At 42.3% G+C, this 24,768-nt stretch overlaps 1 protein-coding gene across 1 annotated transcript in view; it reads left to right on the top strand.

The window, feature by feature from the left end:
* hsd17b4 (hydroxysteroid (17-beta) dehydrogenase 4) overlaps positions 1-24,768 on the top strand; it is a 155,188-nt gene that overhangs the window by 108,493 nt on the left and 21,927 nt on the right. Inside the window, exons 19-21 of the mRNA XM_078566668.1 lie at positions 11,527-11,633; positions 12,318-12,404; positions 23,177-23,266. Coding sequence (XP_078422794.1) covers positions 11,527-11,633; positions 12,318-12,404; positions 23,177-23,266 — 284 coding nt within the window. The remainder of the gene's footprint in view (positions 1-11,526; positions 11,634-12,317; positions 12,405-23,176; positions 23,267-24,768) is intronic.

The raw sequence follows: 24,768 nt of genomic DNA on the forward strand, positions 1-24,768 counted from the left end.
AGCCTTTGCAATCTCAGCATCCCAGTTTGGACCAGTGTCCCCATGTCACAGGTTAATAGGGCAGCCATGCAGCACACACATCTGTGGCCATCTGAGGGGTGGCAAGCACTCTCCGGGAAGGGTTGAAGGCAGTCTCACAGAGCCAGGAAAGGATGCTAAGTACACCCATGCTAACTACATCTCTCTTTCAGGCTGCAGAAGGACCATGTCAGGATCATGGATCCTGGTGACCTAGCTGTATGCCTGATGGCCTACACAGAGCAAAGAAGACAGAGGAGAGAACGACTGAGGCTCCTGGTTGCACAAAGGCAGGATCAACAACCTCGGGAAGAAAGGGCTGTTGGGGCTCCTCACAGTGCCCAGGAGCGACAGCGAGCCGTGGCTGGTCAGCGCCTAGCGACATGCAGGGTCTTTAGACGCCGCCTGTCATTTCTGCAGATGACAGAGAACTAGTGTCACTGACGACTGCGCATGTCTAAGGACCTGATCGCTCACATTTGCCACTTATTGCAGGACTTGGCACCAAGAGTACATGGAGGGCATCTACTTCCACTGGCTGTGAAAGTGACCACGGCGCTCAATTTCTATCACAGTGGCCCCTTTCAGGACTCCACAGGTGATGTCTGTGGGATCTCTCAAGCTGTTACCCACAAATGCATCCATGAGGCCACGGATGCCATCTTCTCGAGGGCACACAACTTTCTGCATTTCGTCCAGGACCGGGACAACCAGGATGCAAGAGCCATTGGATTTGCCCAGATCACGGGATTCCCACAGGTGCAGGGTGTGATCAACCGCACACATGTGGCGCTCAGGTTTCCGTCACTACATACGATGGACTACATCAACCGCAAGGGTTTCCACTCACTGATCATGCAGCTGGTATGCGACTACCTGCAGGTGTGCTCACGGTTTCCAGGGAGTGTGCATGGCACCTACATCCTCAGTTGCTCGCATATCCCTGCAGTCTTCCAGGATCTACAGAGGCTGCAGGGTTGGCTCCTCGGGAACAAGGGATGCCTGCAGATGCCGTGGCTGATGACACCCGTGTGCTGGCCTCAGACTACAGCAGAGCAAAGGTATAATAAAGCTCATGCTGCAGCTCACAACTTGGTGGAGCAGATGTGATTCCGGTGCCTGGACCAGTCTGGTGATGCCCTGCCATATAGCCCACAGAGGACGTCACACATCATCATCGTCTGCTGCGCCCTTTACAACCTGGTACTGCAACAGGGAGTCGAACTGGCTGAGGAGGAGATGGAGGAGCTGAAGGTCTCCTCCGATGAGGCGGACGTTGTTGGAGATGAGGGTAAAGAGGGCCTCGGTGGTGAGGATGACGGGGATGAGGCTCTCGCACTGGCTAGATGAGGTAGGCACGCTTGGGAGGCCCTCACAGCTGCCAAATTTGTGGAGGGTGATGACGACATGCAGTGAGGTGTCCCCATAGATCCTCACATCGCAGTTGTGAATGTTTCATTCCAGTCTGGCTTATGACAGCGCAAAAGCCTCTGTGAGAATGATCCTGTCATGGAGATGCAGTGGAGACCCTAATAGCCTCTTGATCGCAGAAGGATGATGACAACATGCAGTGAGGACACTCCATAAATCTTCACATAACCTCTGTGAATGTCTAACTTCAGTCTGGCCAAGTGCAGCTCGCTTGTGCTTCATGACTCATAGAGATGCAGCCATGAAACTTTAGGTGCATCCGATGCTGTGTCCGCTTTCACCACCTGAGCCCTTCAGGAGCTGGTGCACAGCATCAATGGTCGCAGATGCTGGTGAGATGGGGACCAGCCCCACCTTAAATTTCCTGAGGGCACACAGAGAGAATATGGAAACTCTATGGCACCTGCCCAGTACATTCTAGCAGCAATGACCAGCATCACCGAGGTGCAGGCATCAGTAATGTTTCCAGGGAGTGTGAGATCGGACCATCACTGTGGTCTGAAGGCTACGCAGAGCACAGGGAAGAGGCCCTGGACTGAGACACCTGCTTTTTACCTTGTGCAGGAAGGCTTTACATCTGAGTGACAAGAAGACTGTTCTTCAGAACAAGGAGCCACAGGCAGGGATAAATTCTTAGGAATTTATTGACAATAGTGAACAGTGTGTACAAGTGACCAACATCCGTGCCCACGCTGTGCAACTACTTTTCCTTAACTGCCCTAACCTTGCCACTACATCTTAGTGCTCCCCGAACATCGACAGCAGAGGTGGAGGCAGCCTGCTGACTGTGATGACTTTGGCGGGTGTCCTCTGGAGGGCCGAGACTTGGAGGGTCCTGTCCTGCTTTTGGGGTCCTGTTGTGTGGCAGTGGCACCCTCTTCGGCCTGTGAAGCTGGAGCTGTGGAGGTCACGGGAAGAGGGGATTCGGATGGACTGGACACCCCTGGAGTCATCTGGGTGAATAATCCTGGGGTGTGCACCTGCTGATCCTCCTCCCTGTGGGTGCCTAAGGGCCCCTGGCTGACTCCATGAGAGGAAGGGATAGCTGGAGTGAGATCAAGCTGCTTGCCACCCCTCTCGCGTACACACTGTTAGAGGCTAACTATGGCATCAGCGATGGAGTTAAGCCCGCGCAGCAGTGCAGGAGTGACGTCCTAGACCAAGGTTTCCATGGCAGCGGCCATCCTTCCAGTGTTGACCTTGGTGCATTGCAATGCTGGCACTATCACCTCAGCCTGAAGATGGACAGACTCCTCCATCGTGCCTTGTAATCTGAGGAGTGCAGCAGTCATCCCTTCCTGATGTTCTCTAGCTTGCCTTTGCAGTTGCAGCAAATGTGACATGACCGAGTCCAGAGGCTCATCATTTAACTCAGAATCAACAGGTTCCTGGCTTCTAGCAGCCCTCTGAATGCCGGGCACCTGGGAAGTCCCTGCTGCCGCTTGCTATAGATCAGACTGTGCACTGTGCTCACCAGTATCTGATCCCGTGCCTATTCTAGAACTAGGTCCCACCGAGGTGTGTGTCTCTGATTTGGTGGAGGGTGTGGGTGAGCGCTGTGATGGAATTTGTAAGGGGGTGCGTTCCAATTCCCCTTCAGATGCCCCTTCTGAATTGGCTCGGAAGCCCTGGTCATGGAGTCCATCAGCTCTTGCTGTAATGGACCTGCGGAAGCAAGGGGGGATAGTTAGTGCATGGCAGTGGCCTGTAGCACGGAACACATTACTCAAAGCATGGTTGTCTGATGGATGTTGCACTGCTGGATCCTCACTTGGTAGAGCAGTGCCAACCTCACCATCAGCACAGGACTGGTCCTGATCATCGCCGGCCAGCTGGATGGCTCTGTTCTCAAATTCTGGAAGGACCTCGAACCCCAGCATTCCTCCACTGGCCTGCGACCTTTCCCTCCTGCTGTGAGCCAGTTTGTCCTGTATGGATAGAGATGGGGAGAGTATATCAGGACGCATGCCAGGCCAGATGATACATGTGCCTGGCCTGTGTGGGTGGTGAGTGGTCCCATGGATGGGCTGAGGATAATGACAGTGTGTATGAAAGAGTGAATGGTGATGTCCCTTGAACTGGCAGTGAGTGCAGGCCCCGTGGATGTATGATGGGTTTGTGAGTCTGTGAGTTGAGAGTGACGAGAAGAGTGACTTAGCCTGGCGGGACGAAGGAGATCATTCATCCTCCTGCGGCACTGGCTGGCTGTCCTCTTCTGAAGGGCATTTTAATCTGCAAGTTGTGTGGACTAGAGCGAGGATTGCAGGGAGGATGAGCTATTGACCACGGCATCGTGGTACAGGGAGCCATTCAAGTGGGGGGAGGAAATAAGAGCGTAGTAGTGGTAGGGGACAGTATAATTAGGGGGATAGATACTGTTATCTGCAGCCATGTGTTGCGAGCCCCAAAGGCTGTGTTGCCTGCCTGGTGCCAGGGTTAAGGACATATCCACAGGGCTGGAGAGGAACTTGGAGTGGGAGAGCAGGGATCCAGTTGTTGTCGTCTATGTTGGTACCAATGACATTGATAGGACTAGAAAGGAAATTTTGCTGAAAAAATTTGAACATTTAGGAGCTAACTTAAAAAGCAGAACCTCCAAGATATTCTTGGGATTACTACCTGAGCCATGGGCAAATTGGCATAGGGTAAATAAAGCCAAGGAGTTAAATACGTGGCTCAAAGATTGGTGTTGGAGGATTGGATTTCAGTTCATGGGGCACTGGCATCAGTACTGGGATAGAAGGGAGCTGTTCCGGTGGGACAGGCTTCACTTGAATGGTGCTGGGACCAGTGTCCTGACGAATTGAATAACTAGGGCTGTAGGGCTTTAAACTAAATAGGGGGTGGCGGGAGCAGTCTGGAGAGGGAATACGTAGGATAACAAAGCATAAGGATATGGCAGCATTGCAGTGCAGCTATTTAGGTATTGATACCCAGAGTGTGACAGGAAGGGACAGAGTGTATAGGCATAAAAAAAAACAGCAGCAAATAGGGTCAAAGATGGAAAAAATGGTAAAATGGCAAAATTTAATGGCTCTTAACTTAAATGCACATAGTAGTTGGAACAAAATAAATGAATTAATGGCACAAATAGAGGTTAATAGGCATGATCTTATAGCCATTACTGAGACATGGTTACAAGGAGATGAAAGCTGGAAACTAAATATTCAGGGGTATGTGACTTTTCAAAAGGACATGCAGGAAGGAAAAGGTGGTGGGGTAGCTTTGTTAGTGCGAGATGGAATAAGTGCAATAGCAGGAAATGATCTTGGATCGGAAGATGTAGAATCCACGTAGGTGAAGGTAAGAAATAACAAGGGGAAGACAACACTGATGGGATAGCCGATAGGCCCCCTAACAGTAACTATGCTGTAGGACAGAGAATAAATCAGGAGATACTGAGTGCATGTAAAAAAAGGCAGTACATTAATCATGGGTGAATTTAACCTTCATGTAGATTGGGAAAATCAAATTGGCAGAGGTAGCCACAAGGAAGAATTCATAGTGTATTCGGGACAGTTAGAACAATATGTTGTAGATCCAACCAGGGATCAGATCTCAGAGTAAAAGATCCCCTAGGAAACAGCGACCATAACATGATAGAATTTAACATTCAGTTTGAGAGTGAGAAACTTGGGTCAGAAACAACTGTGCTAAACTTAGATAAGGGTAAGTACAAAGGAGTGAGGGCAGAGTTGGCTGGAGAGGACTGGGAAAGGGGTTTAGCAGAAAAGACGGTTGATGAACAATGTCAGACGTTTAAGAAAATAGTTCATGACTCAACAAAGACATACCCCAATGAGAAAGAAGGATTCTAGGAAGGGGATAAGTCAACTGTGGGGTTAATCAAGGAAGTTAAGCATAGAATCAAATTGAAAGAAAAAACATACAATGTGGCAAAGATTAGTGGTAACCCAGATGATTGGGAAAGTTTTACTAACCAACAAAAGATGACCAAAAAAATAATAAAGAGGGAGAAAATAAACTTTGAGGGTACACTAGCAAATAATATAAAAACGAATAGTAAGAGCTTTAAATATAAAAAAAGGAAGAGAGAGGCCAAAGTGAACATAGGCCCCTTATAGAATGAGGCTGAGGATATAATAATGGGGAACCAGGAAGTGGCAGAGGAGTTGAATAAATACTTCGCATCAGTCTTCATGGTAGAAGACACTAATAGCATTCCAAAAATACTAATTAATCAAGGGGCGAAAGGGGTAGAGGAAATAAATACAATAACTATCACTAAAGAAAAAGTACTAGGGAAATTAATGGACTAAAGGCTGATAAGTCCCCTGGACCTGATAGGTTGCATCTTAGGATATTAAAGGAAGTAGCTCCACAAATAGTGGATGCACTGGCAGTAATCTTCCAAGAATCCTTAGATTCTGGGAAATGTCCCAGAAGATTGGAAAACTGCCAATGTAATGTCCTTATTCAAAAAGGGAGGGAGACAAAAAACAGGTAACTATAGGCCAGTTAGCTTAACATCCGTCATTGGAAAAATGCTGGAGTCTATTATAAAGGATGTGATAGAGCATTTAGAAATGCATCATATAATCAAGCAGAGACAGCATGGCTTCATGAAGGCGAACTCATGCCTGACAAATTTTTTAGAATTCTTTGAGGAGGTAACAAGCAGGCTAGATAAAGGGGAACCAGTAGATGTAATATATTTAGATTTCCAAAAGGCATTCGATAAGGCACCACACATAAGGCTACTTAATAAGATAAGAGCCCATTATGTTGTGAGGTAGTATATTAGCATGGATGGAGGATTGGCTAACTAATAGAAGAAAGAGAGTTGGGGTAAGGGGGGCATTTTCAGGATGGCAGCCTGTAACTAGTGGAGCGCCACAGGTATCAGTGCTGGGGCCACAATTATTTAGAATATATATTAATGACTTAGATGAGGGAAGTGAATGTACTATCTTCAAGTTTGTGGATGACACAAAAATAGGTGGGAAGGATGATACAAGGAACCTACAGAGGGATATAGACAGGTTAAATGAGTGGGCAAAAACTTGGCAGATGGAATATAATGTGGGAAAATGTGAGGTTATGCATTTTGGCAGGAAGAATAGAGGAGCTGAATATTATTTAAATGGAGAAAGACTGTAGAAAGCTACAGCACAGATGGATTTGGGAGTCCTTGTGCATGAATCCCAAAAATGCTAGCATACAAGTTCAGTAGATAATAGGGAAGGCAAATGGAATGCTGGCCTTTATTTCAAAGGGAATGGAGTATAAAAGTAGGGAAGTCTTGCTGAAACTATACAAGGTGCTAGTTAGACCACACCTAGAATATTGTGAACAGTTTTGGTCTCCTTATCTAAGGAAAGATAATACTGGCATTGGAGGCAGTCCAGAGAAGGTTTACTAGGTTGATCCCGGGTATGGAAGGATTTTCTCATGAGGAGAGGTTGAGTAGGTTGGGCCTGTACTCATTGATGTTTAGAAGAAATGAGAGGTGACCTTATTGAAACATATAAGATTCTTAGGGGGCTTGACAGGCTAGACGCTGAGAGGTTGTTTCCCCTTGTTGGAGAGTTTAAGGCCAGAGGGCATAATCTCAGGGTAAGGGGTCGCCCATTTAAGACAGATGAGGAGGCATTTCTTCTCTGAGGGTAGCGAATCTGTGGAATTCTTTACTGCAGAGGGCTGTAGAGGCTGGGTTGTTAAGTATATTCAAGGCAGAGATGGACAGATTTATAATCACTTAGGGAATCAAGGGTTATGGAGAAAAGGCAGGAAAGTGAAGTTGAGGATTATCAGATCAGCCATGATCTCTTTGAATGGCGAAGTAGACTCGATGGGCTGAATGGCCTACTTCTGCTCCTATGTGGAAAGTGGATTCCCATTTACTTTGAAATTGTGTCCCCTAGTTCTAGACCCCGCAACTAGTGGAAACATCTTACTTGCGTCTATCCTGTCTATCCCTTTAAGTATTTTGTACGTTTCAATGAGATCACCTCTCATTCCTCGAAACTCTTAAGTACACAGGCCCAGTTTTCCCAATCTCTCTTCATAGGACAGCCTGCCATCTGGGAACAAGTCTGATGAGCCTTTGTTGCACTTCCCCTATGGCAATAATATCCTCCCTAAGGTAAGGGAACCAAAATTGTATACTGTACTCCAAGGTTCTATAAAATTGAAGCAAGACTTCGATAATATTCTTGCAATAAAGGCTAACACACTATCAGCCTTCCCAATTGCTTGCTGCAGTACATCTGCAGTTTCTAATCTCTTAATATTTAAGAAATACTTTGCACATCAATTTCCCCTACCAAAGTGGGTAACCTCACATTTTTCCACATTATATTCCATCTGCCACATTCTTGCCCACTCACTAAGTCTATCCAAATCATCTTGAACTCGCTTGGCATCTTCCTTACAACATACATTCCACCTAGCTTTGTGTCATCTGTCAACTTGGGTATATTGCATTTGGCCCCCACATCCAAATCATTGATATATATTGTGAACAGCTGGGGCCCAAGTACTGATCCTTGCGTTACCCAACTAGTCACAACCTGCCAAAGGGAGAATGACCTGTTTTATTCCTACTTTGTTTGCCAATCCTTAATCCATGCCAGTATATTACCTCCTATCCCATCGCTTTAAGTTTGCTAACCAACCTTCTGTGGAGGACTTTATCAAAAGCCTTCTGAAAATCCAAATATACTACACCAGCCTTTATCAATTCTGTTAGTCACATCCTCAAAAAACTCCCAACAAGTTTGTCAAATGTGATTTCCCATTCACAAATCCATGTTGACGATGCCCAATCAGATCAATATTATCCTAGTGTCCATTACCATATCCTTTATCATAGGTTCTAGCATTTTCCCTACTACTGATGTAAGGCTAACAGGTCTGAAATTCTCTGTTTTATCTCTCCCTCCCTTAAATACTGGGGTGACATTTGCTACCTTCCAATCTCCAGGAACTGTTCCAGAATCTATAGAATTTTGGAAGATGATCACCAATGCATCTACTATCTCTACAGCTACTTCTTTCAACACTCTGGGATGTAGAATATCAGGTCCTGGGGACTTATTAACCTTCAGTCCCATTAATTTCTCCAACACAACCTTCTTACTAATACAAATTTCTTCCAATTCCTCATTCTCCTTAGTCCTTTGGATCTCTAATTCTGGGAGATTTCTTGTATCTTCCTTAAGACAGACGCAAAATAATAATTTACCGTCTCTACTATTTCTCTATTCTCCATTATAAATTCTCCAGACTCTGCCTGTAATGGACCTACATTTGTCTTAGTCATATGTTTCCTTTTTAAGTATCTAGAGAAGCTTTTAGAGTCCATTTTTATTTTTTTGCTAGTTTATATTCATATTCTATTCTCACTTTCTTTATCAGTTTATTGGACCTACTTTACTATATTCTAAAATACTCCCAATCCTCAGGTTTACCCCTAGTTCTGACAATTTTACAGGCCTTTTCTATTAATTTTATACAATCCTTACTTTCCTTTTTAGTCACGATTGACTGACTTTTTTGGGGTTTTTGTGCCTTGAAGGAATGCATAGTTGCTTTAAACTATGTAATAATTCTTTAAAGACTATGTATTGCCTATGTGCCATCATACCTTTTACTGTATTTTCCTAAACCACCTCTGCTAATTTGCCCCTCATACCTTCATAATTTCCTTTGTTCAAATTTAACACCCTGGCTTCAGATTGAACGACATCACTTTCAAACATAATGTAAAATTCTATCATTTTATGGCCACTGATCCCTAAAGATGTTTTACAACAAGATTATTAATTAGCCCTTTCTTGTTATATAATACAAGATCAAAAATAGCCTGACCTCTAGTCGGTTCCACAACAACTCCTACCAATGTTTGCTGCCTCTTGCTTTTTCTTAGCTCCATCCAAACAGATTCCACATTTTGTCTTCCGATCTGAGATCCTCCCTTGCTAATGTACTGATCCCCTCCCTTATAATTAGTGCAACACCGCCTCCTTTTCCTTTTTGCCTGTCCTTCCTAAATATTGTATATCTTCGAATATTCAATTCCCAGTCTTGGTGACCCTGCAGCCATCGTTCCTTAATGGCAATTAGATCATATCCATTGACCTCTATTTGTGCCTTTATATCATCTACCTTGTTGCGAGTGCAGCGTGTATTCAGGTATAGTGCCTTTAACTTTATCTTTTTGACATTATCCTGCATTCTATGCTTAGTTGATGCTTGTCTTTGTTTCGCCTGCCTTCTAATTTCACATGCTACTTTTCTACTTCCCGTTATCAGCTTTACTTCCTTCCAATTTGAGCTACCCCTCAGGTTCCCATCCCCTTGACAAGCTAGTTTAAACCCTCCCCAACAGCACCAGCAAATGTACACCAACACGTAGCTGTAATAAATAAGCATTTCAAAATGCTTGATGTCTCACATTGCTAGCATTTTCTTAAATGTACCACACATTTCACTAAGTATATTTCTGTACATTAAATATGTTTGATGTGCTTCACATTCAAGATATTGACACAGAAAGGATGGTAATGTGCAACAGTTACAAAATTGATCAACAACAATAACAATTTGCATTTATATGGTGCTTTAAACATGGTTAAACATCATTAGGCACTTCACAGGAGTGTAATTGGACAAAAATAAATCGATGTTAAGCTAAAGAAGGAAACAAAAGGACAGGTGATGTAAAAACTTGATCAACGAGGTATGTTTTAAGGAGAGTTTAAGGAAGGAGAGAGTGGCAGAGAGGTTTTGGGAGAGAATTCTAGAGGTTGAGACTTAGACAGCTAAAGGCGTGGCAATCAATGGTGGGTCTCAGGAAGCAGATGTACAAGAATCCTAATTGGAGAGATGCAAAGTACTTGGAGATGTCGGGTTGAAGGAGGAGGCTGGGGAGACCTATGTTTATCGTCCTTTATTCAAAGCTGTTTTTCAGTTATATGTTTTTTCTAAACTGTTATATTTTCTAAGACCTATAGGGTAGTCCTATATGTGCTAGGAGTAATCTTTTACTCCAGACTTTATTTTAAGTTGCAAAATAAAAACACAAAAATTCTGGAAATGCTCAGCAGGTCAGGTAGCGTCTATGAAAGAAGAACGAAAAGTTCAAGTATTAGATGGGAACACCACCACCTGGAAGTTCCCCTTCAAGTTACTCACCATCCTGACTTGGAAATATATTGCCGTTCCTTCACTGTCGCTGGGTCAAAATCCTGGAACGCTGTTCCTAATGGCACTGTGGATGTACTTACACCACATGGACTGCAGCAATTCAAGAAGGCAGCTCACCACTAACAAGGGTAATTAGGGATGGGCAATAAATGCTGGCCCAGCCAGCAAAGCCCACATCCCATGAATGAATAAAAAAAAAAATCACATAACCCCTTAATCAAAATATCTTTAAATGTGTTTCGTCCAATATTTATATCCTGAGAGTCACATTGTATTCCTTAATGATCGCTAAGCACTTTTCTGCAGTTGATATTCTACAAATTAGAATTATATAAATGTTGATTAAAATTATGACAAAAGATGTGGAATCTGATAAATGACTTATCTTAATGATATACTGTTGTAACATTAATCATTGAGATACACTGTTTTAACACATTTTATTGTATTAATTGTTTTCGGCTTTCCTGTTTATGTCATGCTAAGAATGAGATGCTGTCATATTTTGTCGAATTCTTAACCTTATTTCTTTCGGCTTGGGCAGAAACTAATTTTAAAAATATTTACATACATGTAAAATTTGGGACAGTTTAAAAATAAATCTCAATCTAATACATAAGATCCCATTTAATGGTGGAAATCACATACATATGTAACTCCTGGAAGACCAAGAATAACCTGGCAAAGCACTGTAGAGCAAGACCTCCATGAAGCTAACATTTACCAGAATGAAAAAGAGTTGCTGGCCAAAAATTTGAGTGAAGAACCTGAAGCTGGTTGTGCACTTGGGGCACTAGCTATCATTAAGATAATACATAATTTCCCATTAGATTAGCTTTATGAAATGTGAAATGCTTACAGAATAATTTTTTAAAGAATGAAAAAACTTAATTCTCTTTGTTAAAGGGTTCAAAAAGCCTATTCTGCATGGGTTGTGTTCCATGGGGTTTGCTGCACGGCACGTCTTGAAACAGTATGCAAATAACGATGTGACAAATTTCAAAGCCATCAAGGTACAAAAAATATATAAAAATTTATAATCCATTATCCACTGAGCATTGTATTGGTTGTGCATTTAGCTCTTAGGTGTAATTTTTATTTGTTATAATTAATTATATAGAGGGACTACGTGATTAGACCACTTTTCATTTTTGGATTAAAATTCAAGCGGACGTGATGGGATCTAAAGGCACCCTGTGCCACTGAGGGTGAAACATTTTGCCATCTGCCTTGACCATCAGCTGCATGACTGCTACCTTGACTTAAAAATGGAGCTTATGTTTAGAATGTTTGTGGTCAATAATGCAGAATAATTTGCATTTATATTTCATGTTTACAAGAAAAGCATTGCTTGTTTAAAATTGTGCTTAATTTCTGAAAATGTTGGGTATGCTGAAGAAGTTGTACATCATCATTGTGTATAAGGATCATAGAAAAAGCAGCTGGTCCTCGTACATAAACTTGATAGCACATCAACATATTTTTCTGCATCATCGATGGGTTAGTACTAAATCTTTGTAGATCCTTTTGAACTTTTTGGCCTGAGTTATACATATCCATGGAAGTTAATGGTTATTACAGGTTTTTTGCACTTAATTGAATAATTTGGTCATAATTTTTTTTGATAGTGTCTGGGACATGAGATAGTGACAATGATGAAACAGTTGGAGTTATAAAGTAATATTCTTTTAATACAGGTTCGGTTCGCAAAGCCAGTTATTCCTGGACAAACACTAGAAACTGAAATGTGGCGAGATGGAAACTTCATCCATCTTCAGACAAAGGTCAGGACTTTATTCTGCATTAATGAAATTGCTATTACAATACATTCATATTATAAACATCATAAACAATAGTCAAGTTTCCTACTTGGAATTTTCCTGGAGTTAGTTATGGTAACTTACTGGTTGTGGTTCTGGACTAGAAGACTACATATTCAAAAAGCAAGCTAGGACATGCTCTTTTTGTATGCTCTTTTTGGATTAAAGAGCTCGAGGAGAGTGGAGACACAGGATAAGAGAGCAGCAGAGACACAGGATAAAAGAGCGCAGTGAGAACGGAGACACAGGATAAAAGAGCACAAGGAGAGCGGCGGAGACACAGGATAAAAGAGCGTGAGGAGAGCGGTGAAGACACAGGATAATAGAGCGCAAGGAGAGCAGTGGAAACAGGATAAAAGCACGAGGAGTGTGGTGGAGACAGGATAAAAGAGCACGAGGAGAGCGAAGGAGACACAGGATGAAAGAGCACGAGGAGAGCAGTGGAAACACAGGATAAGAGAGCGCGAGGAGAGTGGAGACACAGGATAAAAGAGCGCGAGGAGAGTGGCGGAAACACAGGATAAAAGAGCACCAGGAGAGCGGAGATACAGGATAAAAGAGCGACAAGAGAGTGGCAGAGACACAGGATAAAAGAGCACGAAGGCATACCTTGTAGTTAAGAAGCATATAACCTTAGTTGTCAGTGGTACTAACATTCAATTAACACAGTAGATTGTAGCATACATAGGAAGAAAGTAAGTAAAGTAAATTAAATAACGGGCTGAATTTTCCCCCGTCGGGGAGGAAGTTGATGGGCAGGCGGGTGCCAGCGCGCTTCTGATTGGCACCCCCGATCGGAGGCGCGGCGCCGTTTTACGTGGGCGGGCCAATTAAGGCCCGCCCAGTGTGACATCCGCGGGAAGCGCTATGCACCCCCTGTGCGGGCAGGGGGGGGATTCCTAAAATCGAGAGTGCGCTCTTTCGCGCATGCACATGAAAAAGCGCACTCATCTCCCTGAGGCTAAGTGCAGCCTCAGGGAGATTGGCTCTACGTGCAAAAATATTAAAAATAGAAGAAAAAAGCTCCCTTACATGTCCCCTCATGTGACAATGTCGCATGAGTTGGGACATGTTCATAATTTCCAACAAAACTTTATTAAAATTTTTAAAACCCTACATGAAACCTCATCCCACCTGTGGATGAGGTTTCATGTTTTTTCTACTTCCCGCCGTGGCTCCTGGCCTGCCCGCCAACCTTAAGGTTGGACGGGCAGGTCCACTAATTACTTTAATTGATCCGTCAATGTCCTCAATTGGCCATTGACAGGTCGGTGGGCCCGCAGCTGATTTTGCTGCGCCCCCACCTTCCTGAAAATTTAAATGGGGCGGGGTGACGTCGGGAGTCCTGCCTGACGTCATCACGCGTCATGTTACGTGTCGGCGAGTGGGCCCTGACCCCGTTCGCCGACGGTAAAATCCTGCCCAACAAGTTAGAATGGCAGAACAGGTGTTATGTTGTAGCTGTGGGATGTGGGGACTTTTGGACGCTAAGGCATTCCGTGACAAACACGTCTGCAGGAAGTGTAAGCAGCTTGAGGAATTCCACACGAGGATTATTGATCTGGAAGCTGACATGCAGACACTGCACAACATAAGGGAGGGGGAGAAATACCTGGATACTTTGTTCCAGAAGACACCCACACTTCTTAGAATAGGGTCATCTGTTTTGGTCAGCAGTGAGGGACAGGAGGATGTGACTGTCAGTGAGGCAGGTAATGGGACCGAGCAGACAGTATTGGAGGAACAAGAACAAAAATTGCTGGAAAAACTCAGCAGGTCTGACAGCATCTGTGGAGAGAAAGACAGAGTTAACGTTTTGAGTCCGTATGACTTCTTCAGAACAGTAGTGGATGAGCCTCAGACTTTGCGTTTGTCAAACAGGCTTGAGGTGCTCGCAACTTATGTGGATGAAAGCGAAATCTGTAAGGTGGATGAGCTGACTAGCCATGGCACTATCGTACAGGAAGCCTTTCAAGCGGGGGGAGCAAAAAGGAATGTAGTGTTAGTAGGGGATACTATAGTGAGGGGGATTGACATTGTTCTCTTCAGCAAAGAGCAAGAGTCCAGACGGCTAAATTGCCTGCCCAGTGCCAGAGTTCGGAACATCTGCTCAGGGCTCGAGAGGAACTTGCAATGGGAGGGGGAGGGTCCAGTTGTCGTGGTCCATATAGGTACCAATGACATAGGTAGAACTAGGAAAGAGGTTCTGCAAAGTCAGTATGAGGAGCTAGGTACCAAATTAAGAAGCAGAACCTCAAAGGTAATAATCTCTGGATTATTACCTGAGCCATGTGCAAATTGGCATTGGGCAAATAAGGTGAATGCATGTCTCAAAGAGTGGTGTGGGAGAACTGGGTTCTGGTTTGTGGGGCACTGGCACCAGTATTGAGAAAAGTGGGGTCTGTACCGTTGGGACGGTTTACACCTGAACTGTGCTGGGACGAGTGTCCTCACAAATCGCATAACTAGGGAAGTAGAGAGGGCTTTAAACTAAACAAGAGGGGTGAGGGATCAAGTTTGGGTAGAGGTAGCAATTCATGGCAGAGAGTCAAGACATGAGAGCAAACTAGTAATATGAGAAATGAGGGTCAGAGAATGGCAGGGAGGGACAGAGAGAAAAAACCTAAGAATACATCAGTCAAGACTAGATGTTACAAAGGTGGCAAAAAGATAAAACTGAAGGCTCTCTATCTGAATGCATGTAGCATCCATAACAAAGTAAATGAATTGATGGCCCACATTGAAGTAAATAAATCTGATCTGATAGCAATTACTGAGGCCTGGCTGCAGGACGACAAAGATTGGGTCCTTAACATTGAGGGGCACATGACATTCAAGAAGAATAGGAAGCTAGGTAAAGTTGGACGGGTAGCACTGTTAATCAAAGAGGGCATTGGTGCAATAGTTAGAGATAACCTTGGTTCAGGAGATCACGATGTAGAATCGGCTTGGGTGGAGTTGAGGAATAGTAGGGGGAAAATGTCATGAGTGGGAGTGGTCTACAGGCCCCCTAAGAGTAGCCACAGTGTAGGACAAAGTATTCAAGAGAAAATATTGTGTGCTTGTGATAAAGGGATGGCAATAATCATGGGTGATTTTAATCTACACATAAAACTGGAAAAATCAGATTGGCAGTAGTAGCCTGGATGAGGAGTTCTTAGAATGCTTTTGAGATATCTGCTCTAAGAAACAAGTTCTGGAACCAACCAGAGTGCAGGTTATATTAGAATTGGTATTGTGTAATCTGACAGGATTAATTAATGACCTCAGAGTAAAGGCACCCCTAGGCAGCAGCGATCACAATATGGTTGAATTTTACATCCAGTTTGTAAGGGAGAAGAGCAGGTCTAAGACTAGTATCTTAAACTTAAATAAGGGCAACTCTGTGGGGATGAAAGCTGAGCTAACTGAAGTGAACTGGGAAACTAGGCTGGAGCGCAGATCAATAGAGAAGCAGTGGCAGACATTTAAGGGGATGTTTCAGAGTATTCAGAATAAGTGAATTACTACTATAAAGAAAAATTCTAAGGGGGGGGACCCACCATCTGTGGTTAACTAAAGATGTTAAGGAAAGCAAAAATTTAAGGAAAAAGCATACAACTCCGCAAAGATGATTAGACCGAATATAAAGAACGGAAGAGATTGACTAAAAGGTTAATTGGAAGAAAAGAATGAGAGTATGAGAGGAAGCTAGCTAGAAACGTAAAAATAGATAGCAAGAGTTTCTACAAGTATTTAAAAAGGTAAAAAGTAAGTAAAGTGAATGTTGGTCCTCTAGAGAGTGACAGTGGGGAGTTAATAGCAGATAATAAGGAAATTGTGGAAGAAATGAACAAATATTTTGCTTCTGTGTTCACTATAGAGGATACAAAAAAAATTCCAGTAATTCAGGGGATGTGGGCATTGCTGCCTAGGCCAGCATTTGTTGCCCATTCCTAATTGCCCTTGTTTTGAGGGAATTTAAGAGTCGACCACATTGCTGTGAGTTTGGAGTCACATATAGGCCAGACCGGTAAGGGTGGCAGATTTCCTTCCCTGAAGGGAATTAGTAAACCAGATGGGTTTTTACGATATTCGGCAATGGGCATCGTACTTTTAATTCCAGACTTTTATTGAATTCAAATTATACCATCTGCCATGGTGGGATTACCCTGGGTCTCTGGAACACTAGAACAGTGACAATACCACTCTGCCACCATCTCCCTTAATCAGGAGGTGAACGGGAGAAAGGAACTTGGTGAAATTGAAATCACTAGCAAATTGATGGAGCTGCAGGCTGGCAAGACCCCAGGTCCTGATGGATTAGATTGTAGGGTCTTAAAAGAGGTCACTAATGAGGTAGTTGATGCGGTGGTGTTAATTTTCCAAAATTCGCTAGATTCTGGAAAGGTTCCATCAAATTGGAAAGTAGCAAATATAACCCCTCTATTCAAGAAGGAAGGGAGGCAGAAAACAAGAAACTATAGGCCAATTAGCTTGACGTCTGTCATGGGGAAGTTATTAAAATCGATCATTAAAGAGATTATAGCTAGGCACTTAGAAGAGCTCAAGGCATAGGGAAGAGTTAGCATGGTTTTGTGAAAGGAAAATCATGTTTAACCAATTTATTGGAGATTTCTGAAGGAGTAATATGCGCAGTAGATAAAGGGGAGCTTGTACACTGCACTTGGATTTCCAGAAAATGTTTGATAAGGTGTCACATCAAAGATTATTACAGAAAATAAAAGCGCATGGTGTAGTGGGTAACATGTTAGCATGGATAGAAGATTGGCTGGCTGGCAGAAAGCAGAGAATACGCATAAATGGGTCTTTTTCCGATTTGCAGGATGTAATGAGTGGAGTCCCACGGGGGTCTGTACTGGGGCCTCAACTTTTTATGATTTGCATCAATGACTTAGATGAGGGGAGCAAAGACATGGTGGCTAAATTTGCAAATGACACAAAGATATGTAAGAAAGTATGTTGTGAAGAGGACATGAGGTTGCAGGTGAATATAGATAGGTTAAGTGAATGGACAAAGATCTGGCAAATGGGGTTTAATGTTGGAAAATATGAAGTTGTTCATTATGGCAGGAAGAACAAAAAAGCAGAGTATTACTTAAATGGAGAACAGCTGCATAATTCTGAGGTGCAGAGGGATCTAGGTGTTCTAGTACGTGAGTCACAAAAAGTTAGTATGCAGGTACAGCAAGTAATTAAGAAAGCTAATGGCATGCTATCCTTTATTATGACAGGGATTGAACATAAAAGTAAGGATGTTATGTTCAGTTATACAGGGCATTGGTGATACTGCACCTCGAATATTGTGTGCAGTTTTGGTCTCCCTATTTAAGGAAGGATGTAAATGCATTGGAGGCTGTTCAAAGGAGGTTTACTAGATTGATACCTGGAATGACTGAGTTGTCTTATGAGGATAGGTTGGGCTTGTTTCCACTGGAGTTTAGAAGAGTGAGGCGTGATTTGATTGAAGCGTACAAGATCTTGAACGGCCTTGACAAGGTGGACGTCAAAAGGCTGTTACCTCTTGTGGGTGAGTCCAGAACTAGGGGGCACTGTTTTAAAATTAGAGGTCGCCTTTTAGGACTGAGATGAGAAATTTTTTCCCTCAGAGGGTTGTGTGACTTTGGAATTCCCTGCCTTAGAAGGTAGTGGAGGTGGGGTGATTGAATATTTTTTAATGCAGATGTAGATAGATACTTGTTAGGCAAGGGAATCAAAGGTTATCGTTATCGGGGTTAGATAGAAATGTGGAATTCGAAACACAAATCAGCCATGATCTTTTTGAATGGTGAAGCGGGCTCGAGGGGCCAAATGGTCTACTCCTCTTCCTATTTCTTCTGTACCTATGTTCCTATGTTCTTTGTTAAGCACTCTACCCACAGCTGTAGTCATGGAAGATACCTGAGCCTCAACAGCAGTAAAATTACAATTACAGGTAACTTTTTTACCTGTATATAATATGAAAGTAAAGCATGACCTTAACTTACTACATTGAAATCATTGCAAGTGATTCTCAAACTTTTTTGGTTGAAGGGTCCCTTTTCACACTGATTAGTAATCATGGACCCACCCATCAATAATGCAAGAAGCATAAATGTTCGTTGTCAGATCAATGAAAATATTGATAGATGAAGTAACTGGTAAATGGAATAACCTACTTATACTATGCTCACTGGCACTTTAACTACTTCAGTGAATTCTGTTCCAGTAGTCAGTACAAAGTCAGGAGACAACCAGGTGGTTATTTAAATTATAAGTCTTTATGGCTCTCTCAGCACTCTTCCATGCATGGTCACCTCCTGACAAATGACAGCCGCATTCGGTTTGCACCTTGCGCCAAGCATACCTCCAGCCACTGCTCATTTGATTACACTTCTTATGGTCTTTCATTAAAGGTCTATAGATAAAAGCATCAATATAGTCAGCTCGAAAGAGTGTGCTGCTGAGATAACTGAATTTATCCACTGTCGACAGGTGCTGGTTATGGACTGAAACATTGGGCTCATGATAAGGCTTTCCTGGAGCAGGCTGGTTTTCTTGTTGCTGATTCTAAGGCCGAAGTTTTTGCATGTATTGGAGAACGAGTCCATGATATATTGCATGTCCAGCTCTGAACCAGGAGCTAGTGCACAGTCATCAGCCAGCATGAAAATTGTGCTATATGTCCTTGGAGACCTTGGTCTTCACCTGGAGTTGTCTCAGATTGAGCAGCTTTCTGTTCATCCGATATCTGATTTTGATTCCAGGATCACCATCCTGGAAGGCATCGGAGAGCATGGTGGTCAAAAACGTGCTGAAAAGGGTTGGCGGGTAGCACGCAACCCTGTTTAACCCATTAGTGATTGAGAATGGGTCAAAAAACTAATTAACATCCAGGTCACAGGCGAGCATGCCTTCGTGGAACTATCAAACTATTGTGATGAGTTTCTCAGGGCAGCCAAATTTCACCATTACCTTCCAAAGGTGTGCTCACGGCTGACTGTGTCAAATGCCTTCATCATGTTGTGGTGTAGAGGCCCATATTCTGTTTTTGGCATTTCTCCTGAAGCAGTCTAACTGCAAACACCATATTAATGGTTCCTCGACCTTTTCTGAAACTGCACTGACTTTCTGGTAGCAGACCCTGACTAAGATATTGCACTAAGTGGTTCAGAAAGATTCTGGCAAAGGTTTGGTGGAGATGGAGAGGAGTGAGATTCTTTTATGATTATCACACAATCGGTAAGTTCCTTTCCACTTGTACATGTTCAGATCGCGTAATGGACCAATCAACCACCTCAGAACCCGTCAAACCGGATTGGAAGCAAGTCATCCTTGATCCCAAGGGACTGCCTAAGAAGAACACTGCCCTATATCTACTTGTACAATAGTATAATCAGGGAATGTAACAGCGACCTGAACTGGATAGTTGTGCCTTTCACACATGTACTGTTTCAGTCTCCCTGAAGTCAGACTGAACATATACTTAGTGAAATAAAACCTGATATGAATCAATAAGCTGCTTTATTTCCCAGTGAATTCTCATAAAACAATGATTGTGATCAGATTCACTTGGTTCAATCAGTGCAACTTGCCTTTGGCACTAACAATAAAACTAATGCACACACTGCACTTCACATCAGTGGTTTATATTCCCTGACTTAAACCAGTTTCATAACTATCCCCTTCATATCTGATGAAAGGTTATTGATCTGACACATTAACTCTTTCTCTTTCCACAGATACTGAGTATTTCACGCATTTTCTGCTTTTATTAAAAGTTACCCTTTTTGAAATCTCTTGGGTGGAATTTTATGCTGGCAGGATTTTAAGGTCCCGCTGAACTGAATAGACTTTTGAGCGGCTCACCATATTTTATGGCCCCATACCTGCCGCAACGGGGCTATAAAATTCCGCCCAGTGTTTTTTAAAAAAAGGTCAAAAGTAACACTTCCATTTATCCATATTAAATTATATTTTGCTTCCTTTTTGCCAATTCCACTAACCTCTGCTTTCCTGCAATCATTTTTGTTGCTTGCCAAATTCTCTACTTTCATATCACTACATTTTGAGCTCTTCCTCAATCTACTCGGTGCCCTTTTACAATCCTGTTAGGGACTGTTAACATTTACAGAGAAATCTGAACACCCTGTAATTAACTTTCAGAATGATGCCACAAGTTTTTATGACTTTAAACAAAAACAAACTTTATTTTAAAAATTAACAAAGCAAGCACCACTAACCTAACACTATAGTTTATAAAGATTTATGCTATAAACTCAGTTCCATTTATTACTACTCTCACAAGAATTCCCTTTTGCATTACAACAGTCTTGAAGGTTCAATCACTTTTTTAGGGACCAACCCACAGGGTATGCCACAGCCCTCTGGAATCCACCTCCGTGTTCCAGCTGTTCTCCAAAGAAAAATTTTTGGGGATCCTTCATTCACTTTTTGGCTAAGTGACCCTCCAACTTCTGTTTAACGCCTCAGGACTTTGGATGCCCCTGTTCCCTGTTCTGGTTACCGGCAGATATCCAACTGCCTTCTCACCGTTTCCAAGCAAACTCTGTTGACTGCTTTCTGCCTCTAGGAAGACCACTGTAAAGTTCTTCCTCTAGCTGTAAACTAGAAAATCTTCCAGCTGCTTTTTCCCTCATGAAAACCAAACTGATCTTGAGCACCACCTGAATTGTAAGTCAGTTTTTTTGCTTAAAGTGCAGGCCTGACTAACAATTATCCCCTGGTGGTGTGCTCAATCCAGTGAGTTGCAGCCTACACCTACACCAAAGCAAAACTGCAACTGCCTGCTTTCTGAGCAAACGCCCAGATAACTTAAACAAAGAACCTTCTACCTCTACAGCCCATCGCTATGACAATCTGGCATGCTTTGGGATGACCTCAAACCGAAATCTAAGTTAATTATTTTATGATCAGTGCAACTCTTTGATTTGTAATCCATATGAATAGTTTATATTTCTAATGGATATAATTGCCCTCTCTCCAGACTCCCTGGTTTCATTGAGAGATATAGAGATGGGTCAACCATTGTTTAAGTTCTTTTTTGCTCCATCAACCCTGACCATGTAAGTTAAACATGGGTTAATTAAACCTAGGCTTGTTTGATTTGCCTTTGTATTAGGGTTCTTTATCAGCTTAATTAACCACACTTTTCCATTTTTTTACATTTAACCCTTTTAATTCCTAAAATTAAAAGTTATATTCTAAAGCATATGAATTATGAACTAGATATTTGCAGCAACCCATTTATTTAATTGTTTTTTGTTCTTCAACCAACTCTCCATCCGTGTTGTTATATTTACTTATGCCTTATGCCTGAATGTTTCTAACATGTTACTTGTGAGACCTTATTTATTACAACCTTAAAATCTATATGGACTATATCGACTGCATTTCCTTTATCTATTTCAATGAGTCACTTCTTTAATAAACTATTAAATCTGTCTAAATACACTCTGCTTTCGAAACTGAACAAATTTATGTTGTCTATTTTTGATTAACTTGTATTTTTAAATGCTCAGTACTTCTAACTCAAATTAAAAATTCTGAGAATTTGCCCACAAGTGACATTAAATTAACCAAGCTACATCTTTACTACCATGCCCTAACTACTCCAAATATCGAACACTATTTGCATGACAAATTCTTCTGACATCTGTCCTAAATTTTCCTTTCACCAGCTTTAGCATGTTCACGTTGATCTATTATCCACAGATACTTCGAAGTATGGATTAATCTTAAACCTTAACTGTGCCATTTGGTATATTTCTATTTATGCTACCTTCTTTCATGGAACATTACACAGCCAATACTAGAGTCACACGCAGGCCAGGTACGCATGGCAGGTTCCCTTTGTGCTGTGTTTTTAATTGCAATCGGTAGTTTTCCCCTGGTGACAGCTCAAGTTTTTTTATATTTACTGAATTCAGTGGCTTTCCAATTTTAGTGAAATTTGAGTTTAACTCCTGGGCTCTTAATCCACTACACTATCGTACTAGTGAAACTGACCATGATTTGTAATTTTATAGTTTGTCTTTTATCTGTCCTGATTTACTTCTGGAATTCAGCTGTTCGTCCATTACCCATACTTTATGAATTCCTTGCTGGAAATACATGAAGGAATTTAAAAACTTTGGGAGGGATTTTCCACACCCGCCCGCCGCCGCGATCTTCCAGTGCTGCCGCAAGTCAATGGACTACTGGCTGGGTTGCCACCTCGGCCGCAGCTGGTCCCGCCTGCGACGAGGCCGTAAAATCCCAACCTTTGACTTCATTTGACTATATATAATGGGCACATATATGGGCACATATGCGATCTATGTGGAGATAGGTGAATTTCAGCGAGAGTTCTCTCTCACATCCACTGTAACATTGCTTATGCCTTTTTGGGATGGAGACGGCTCTCATTGAAGTTATGGTGAGCGACCAGAATAACTTCTGTGGAAATTCACTTCCCCACACCCCCCCACCAGTCTTTCATTATGTTTAATATTCAGATTAGTTTATCGTATACTGTGAAATAATTAAACTAATTATCAAATTATTGTTATTAAACTGCCTTTAGGTTATGTGGGGTTGTATATTGTTTTCTTAGACTGTAGTTTTACATAATGTTTATGCGCTCTAGATACGCTATTTAATACTCTGTTTTGTGAATTCCATTTTTAAAATAAGCAGTGCCCTTTTGAAATGTTTTGTCTTTAATACTGTCTTTTCTCCATTCCCCTACCCCTTAGGTGAAAGAAAGTAATGAGATTGTCCTTGCAGGGGCATATGTCGTCCTGGGGGAGACTGTATATAAACCCAAAACTAATGGCATTGGCATGGTAAGCTGGACTACTTGGGCAAAAAGGTCACCCTCTTTCAAATGGTTCAGAAAATTATTTTTGTTTAATTATACTTTTAGGATGCCATTAACTTGTGAATTATAGACACAAATGTATTGCATAGTGTTACAAGAGATGTGTAAATGATCAAAGTAAAAGGACATGTACAGCATATTAGTTATTTATCTGGAAAGATTAAATTTGAAAAATTGCTTTACCATGGTTAGAGTCAATTATTGGCATAGTGTGAGAGTTATTTCAGGGCAGGAGAAGCAAAAGTTAAATAATTGATTTCATTCTTTTTTCTTTAATATGTTTTCGAAAGACAGCTCTCAAATAGTAAATGAAATATATGCAAATGAAATTCAATTTCATATTCTGCTTTAAGGATGCAACAAATGGGAAAGGAAAAGTACAAAAAAAACTGTACCTTTAATTGCCTTTAATTCTTTGTTTGTTGCAGACAACTTGATTCCAGATTTATACAGGCACTGTTACTCTCCACATCGTTTCCATGTTTGCCGGGGTTGCTAGCGCTAGTTCTTGCTCCTGCTCACGAACCATTGGTGATACATGTCAGGATATGGCCATTCCCATTAATATTTAAATGGATCCTCAGCTGCTCGTAGATAAAACAGTTTTTGTTATTTAGATTTCAAATACCTCTAGCTTACGTTAAACATCCTGAACTGGGGGCTTCTGGAATTGCGCTTTAAAGGTTCTTCTGGGCATGTCATTGTGGCAAGAGGAGAAGGAAGGTGCAAAAAGGTTCAGATGGAAGGCATACAAACTAGTGGAGATATGCTCACAGTGTTCTGTCTTGCAAATGTAGTTATTAGACCCAAGACATCATAACTACATAAGGAGATTGAACTCCCCCAAGGAGCCTATAGCAGATGTGTTACCTTCTGAAACAACCTGTGAGATCATATACTGCAGCATTGCCTCTTGCAGTCAAGGTCACTGCAGGCCTGAACCTCTCTGTCTAGTCATCCTTCCAGGCTTCAGTAACCCAGCATATCAGTTACTTGAATCTGTCTGTCACCCATGCCTGCATTAAATGACTGCTGTGCTTGCTTGAGCCCAAGACCCATCTGATGCAATTTTCAGGTCAGCTTAGAAATGAAAATCCAATATATGTGCCTGAAACAGGCTGGAGACTAGTTATTTATGCAAATTGGGTCCCTAAAGCAGTTGTTTTTGCAGTTCCTAGGTACAAGTGTTGAAGTGTACATTACATGCTGCCCGTCCATTTATATCAGACGGAGAAGTCCAGTTAGAGAAGGGAAGTGTCAGAAATGGACTAAATATTTCATGGAACAGGTGAGGGTAGGCTTGGAACATAGCATTCCATGTACCCTTCAAAAGGACAAAAACATTTGGGGGCTATGTGGGTTTTCTTAGCAATACTTTTTATCCAGAGGAAGTGAAAAGTTAGAAGAGAAGTAGACCATTGGTTGTGGCATTGAAAAACTCTGCCTATAGCCGGCTACTACTTTGTG

This window comes from Cetorhinus maximus, chromosome 2, assembly GCF_964194155.1.
Source record: "Cetorhinus maximus chromosome 2, sCetMax3.hap1.1, whole genome shotgun sequence".
Lineage (NCBI taxonomy): Eukaryota > Metazoa > Chordata > Chondrichthyes > Lamniformes > Cetorhinidae > Cetorhinus > Cetorhinus maximus.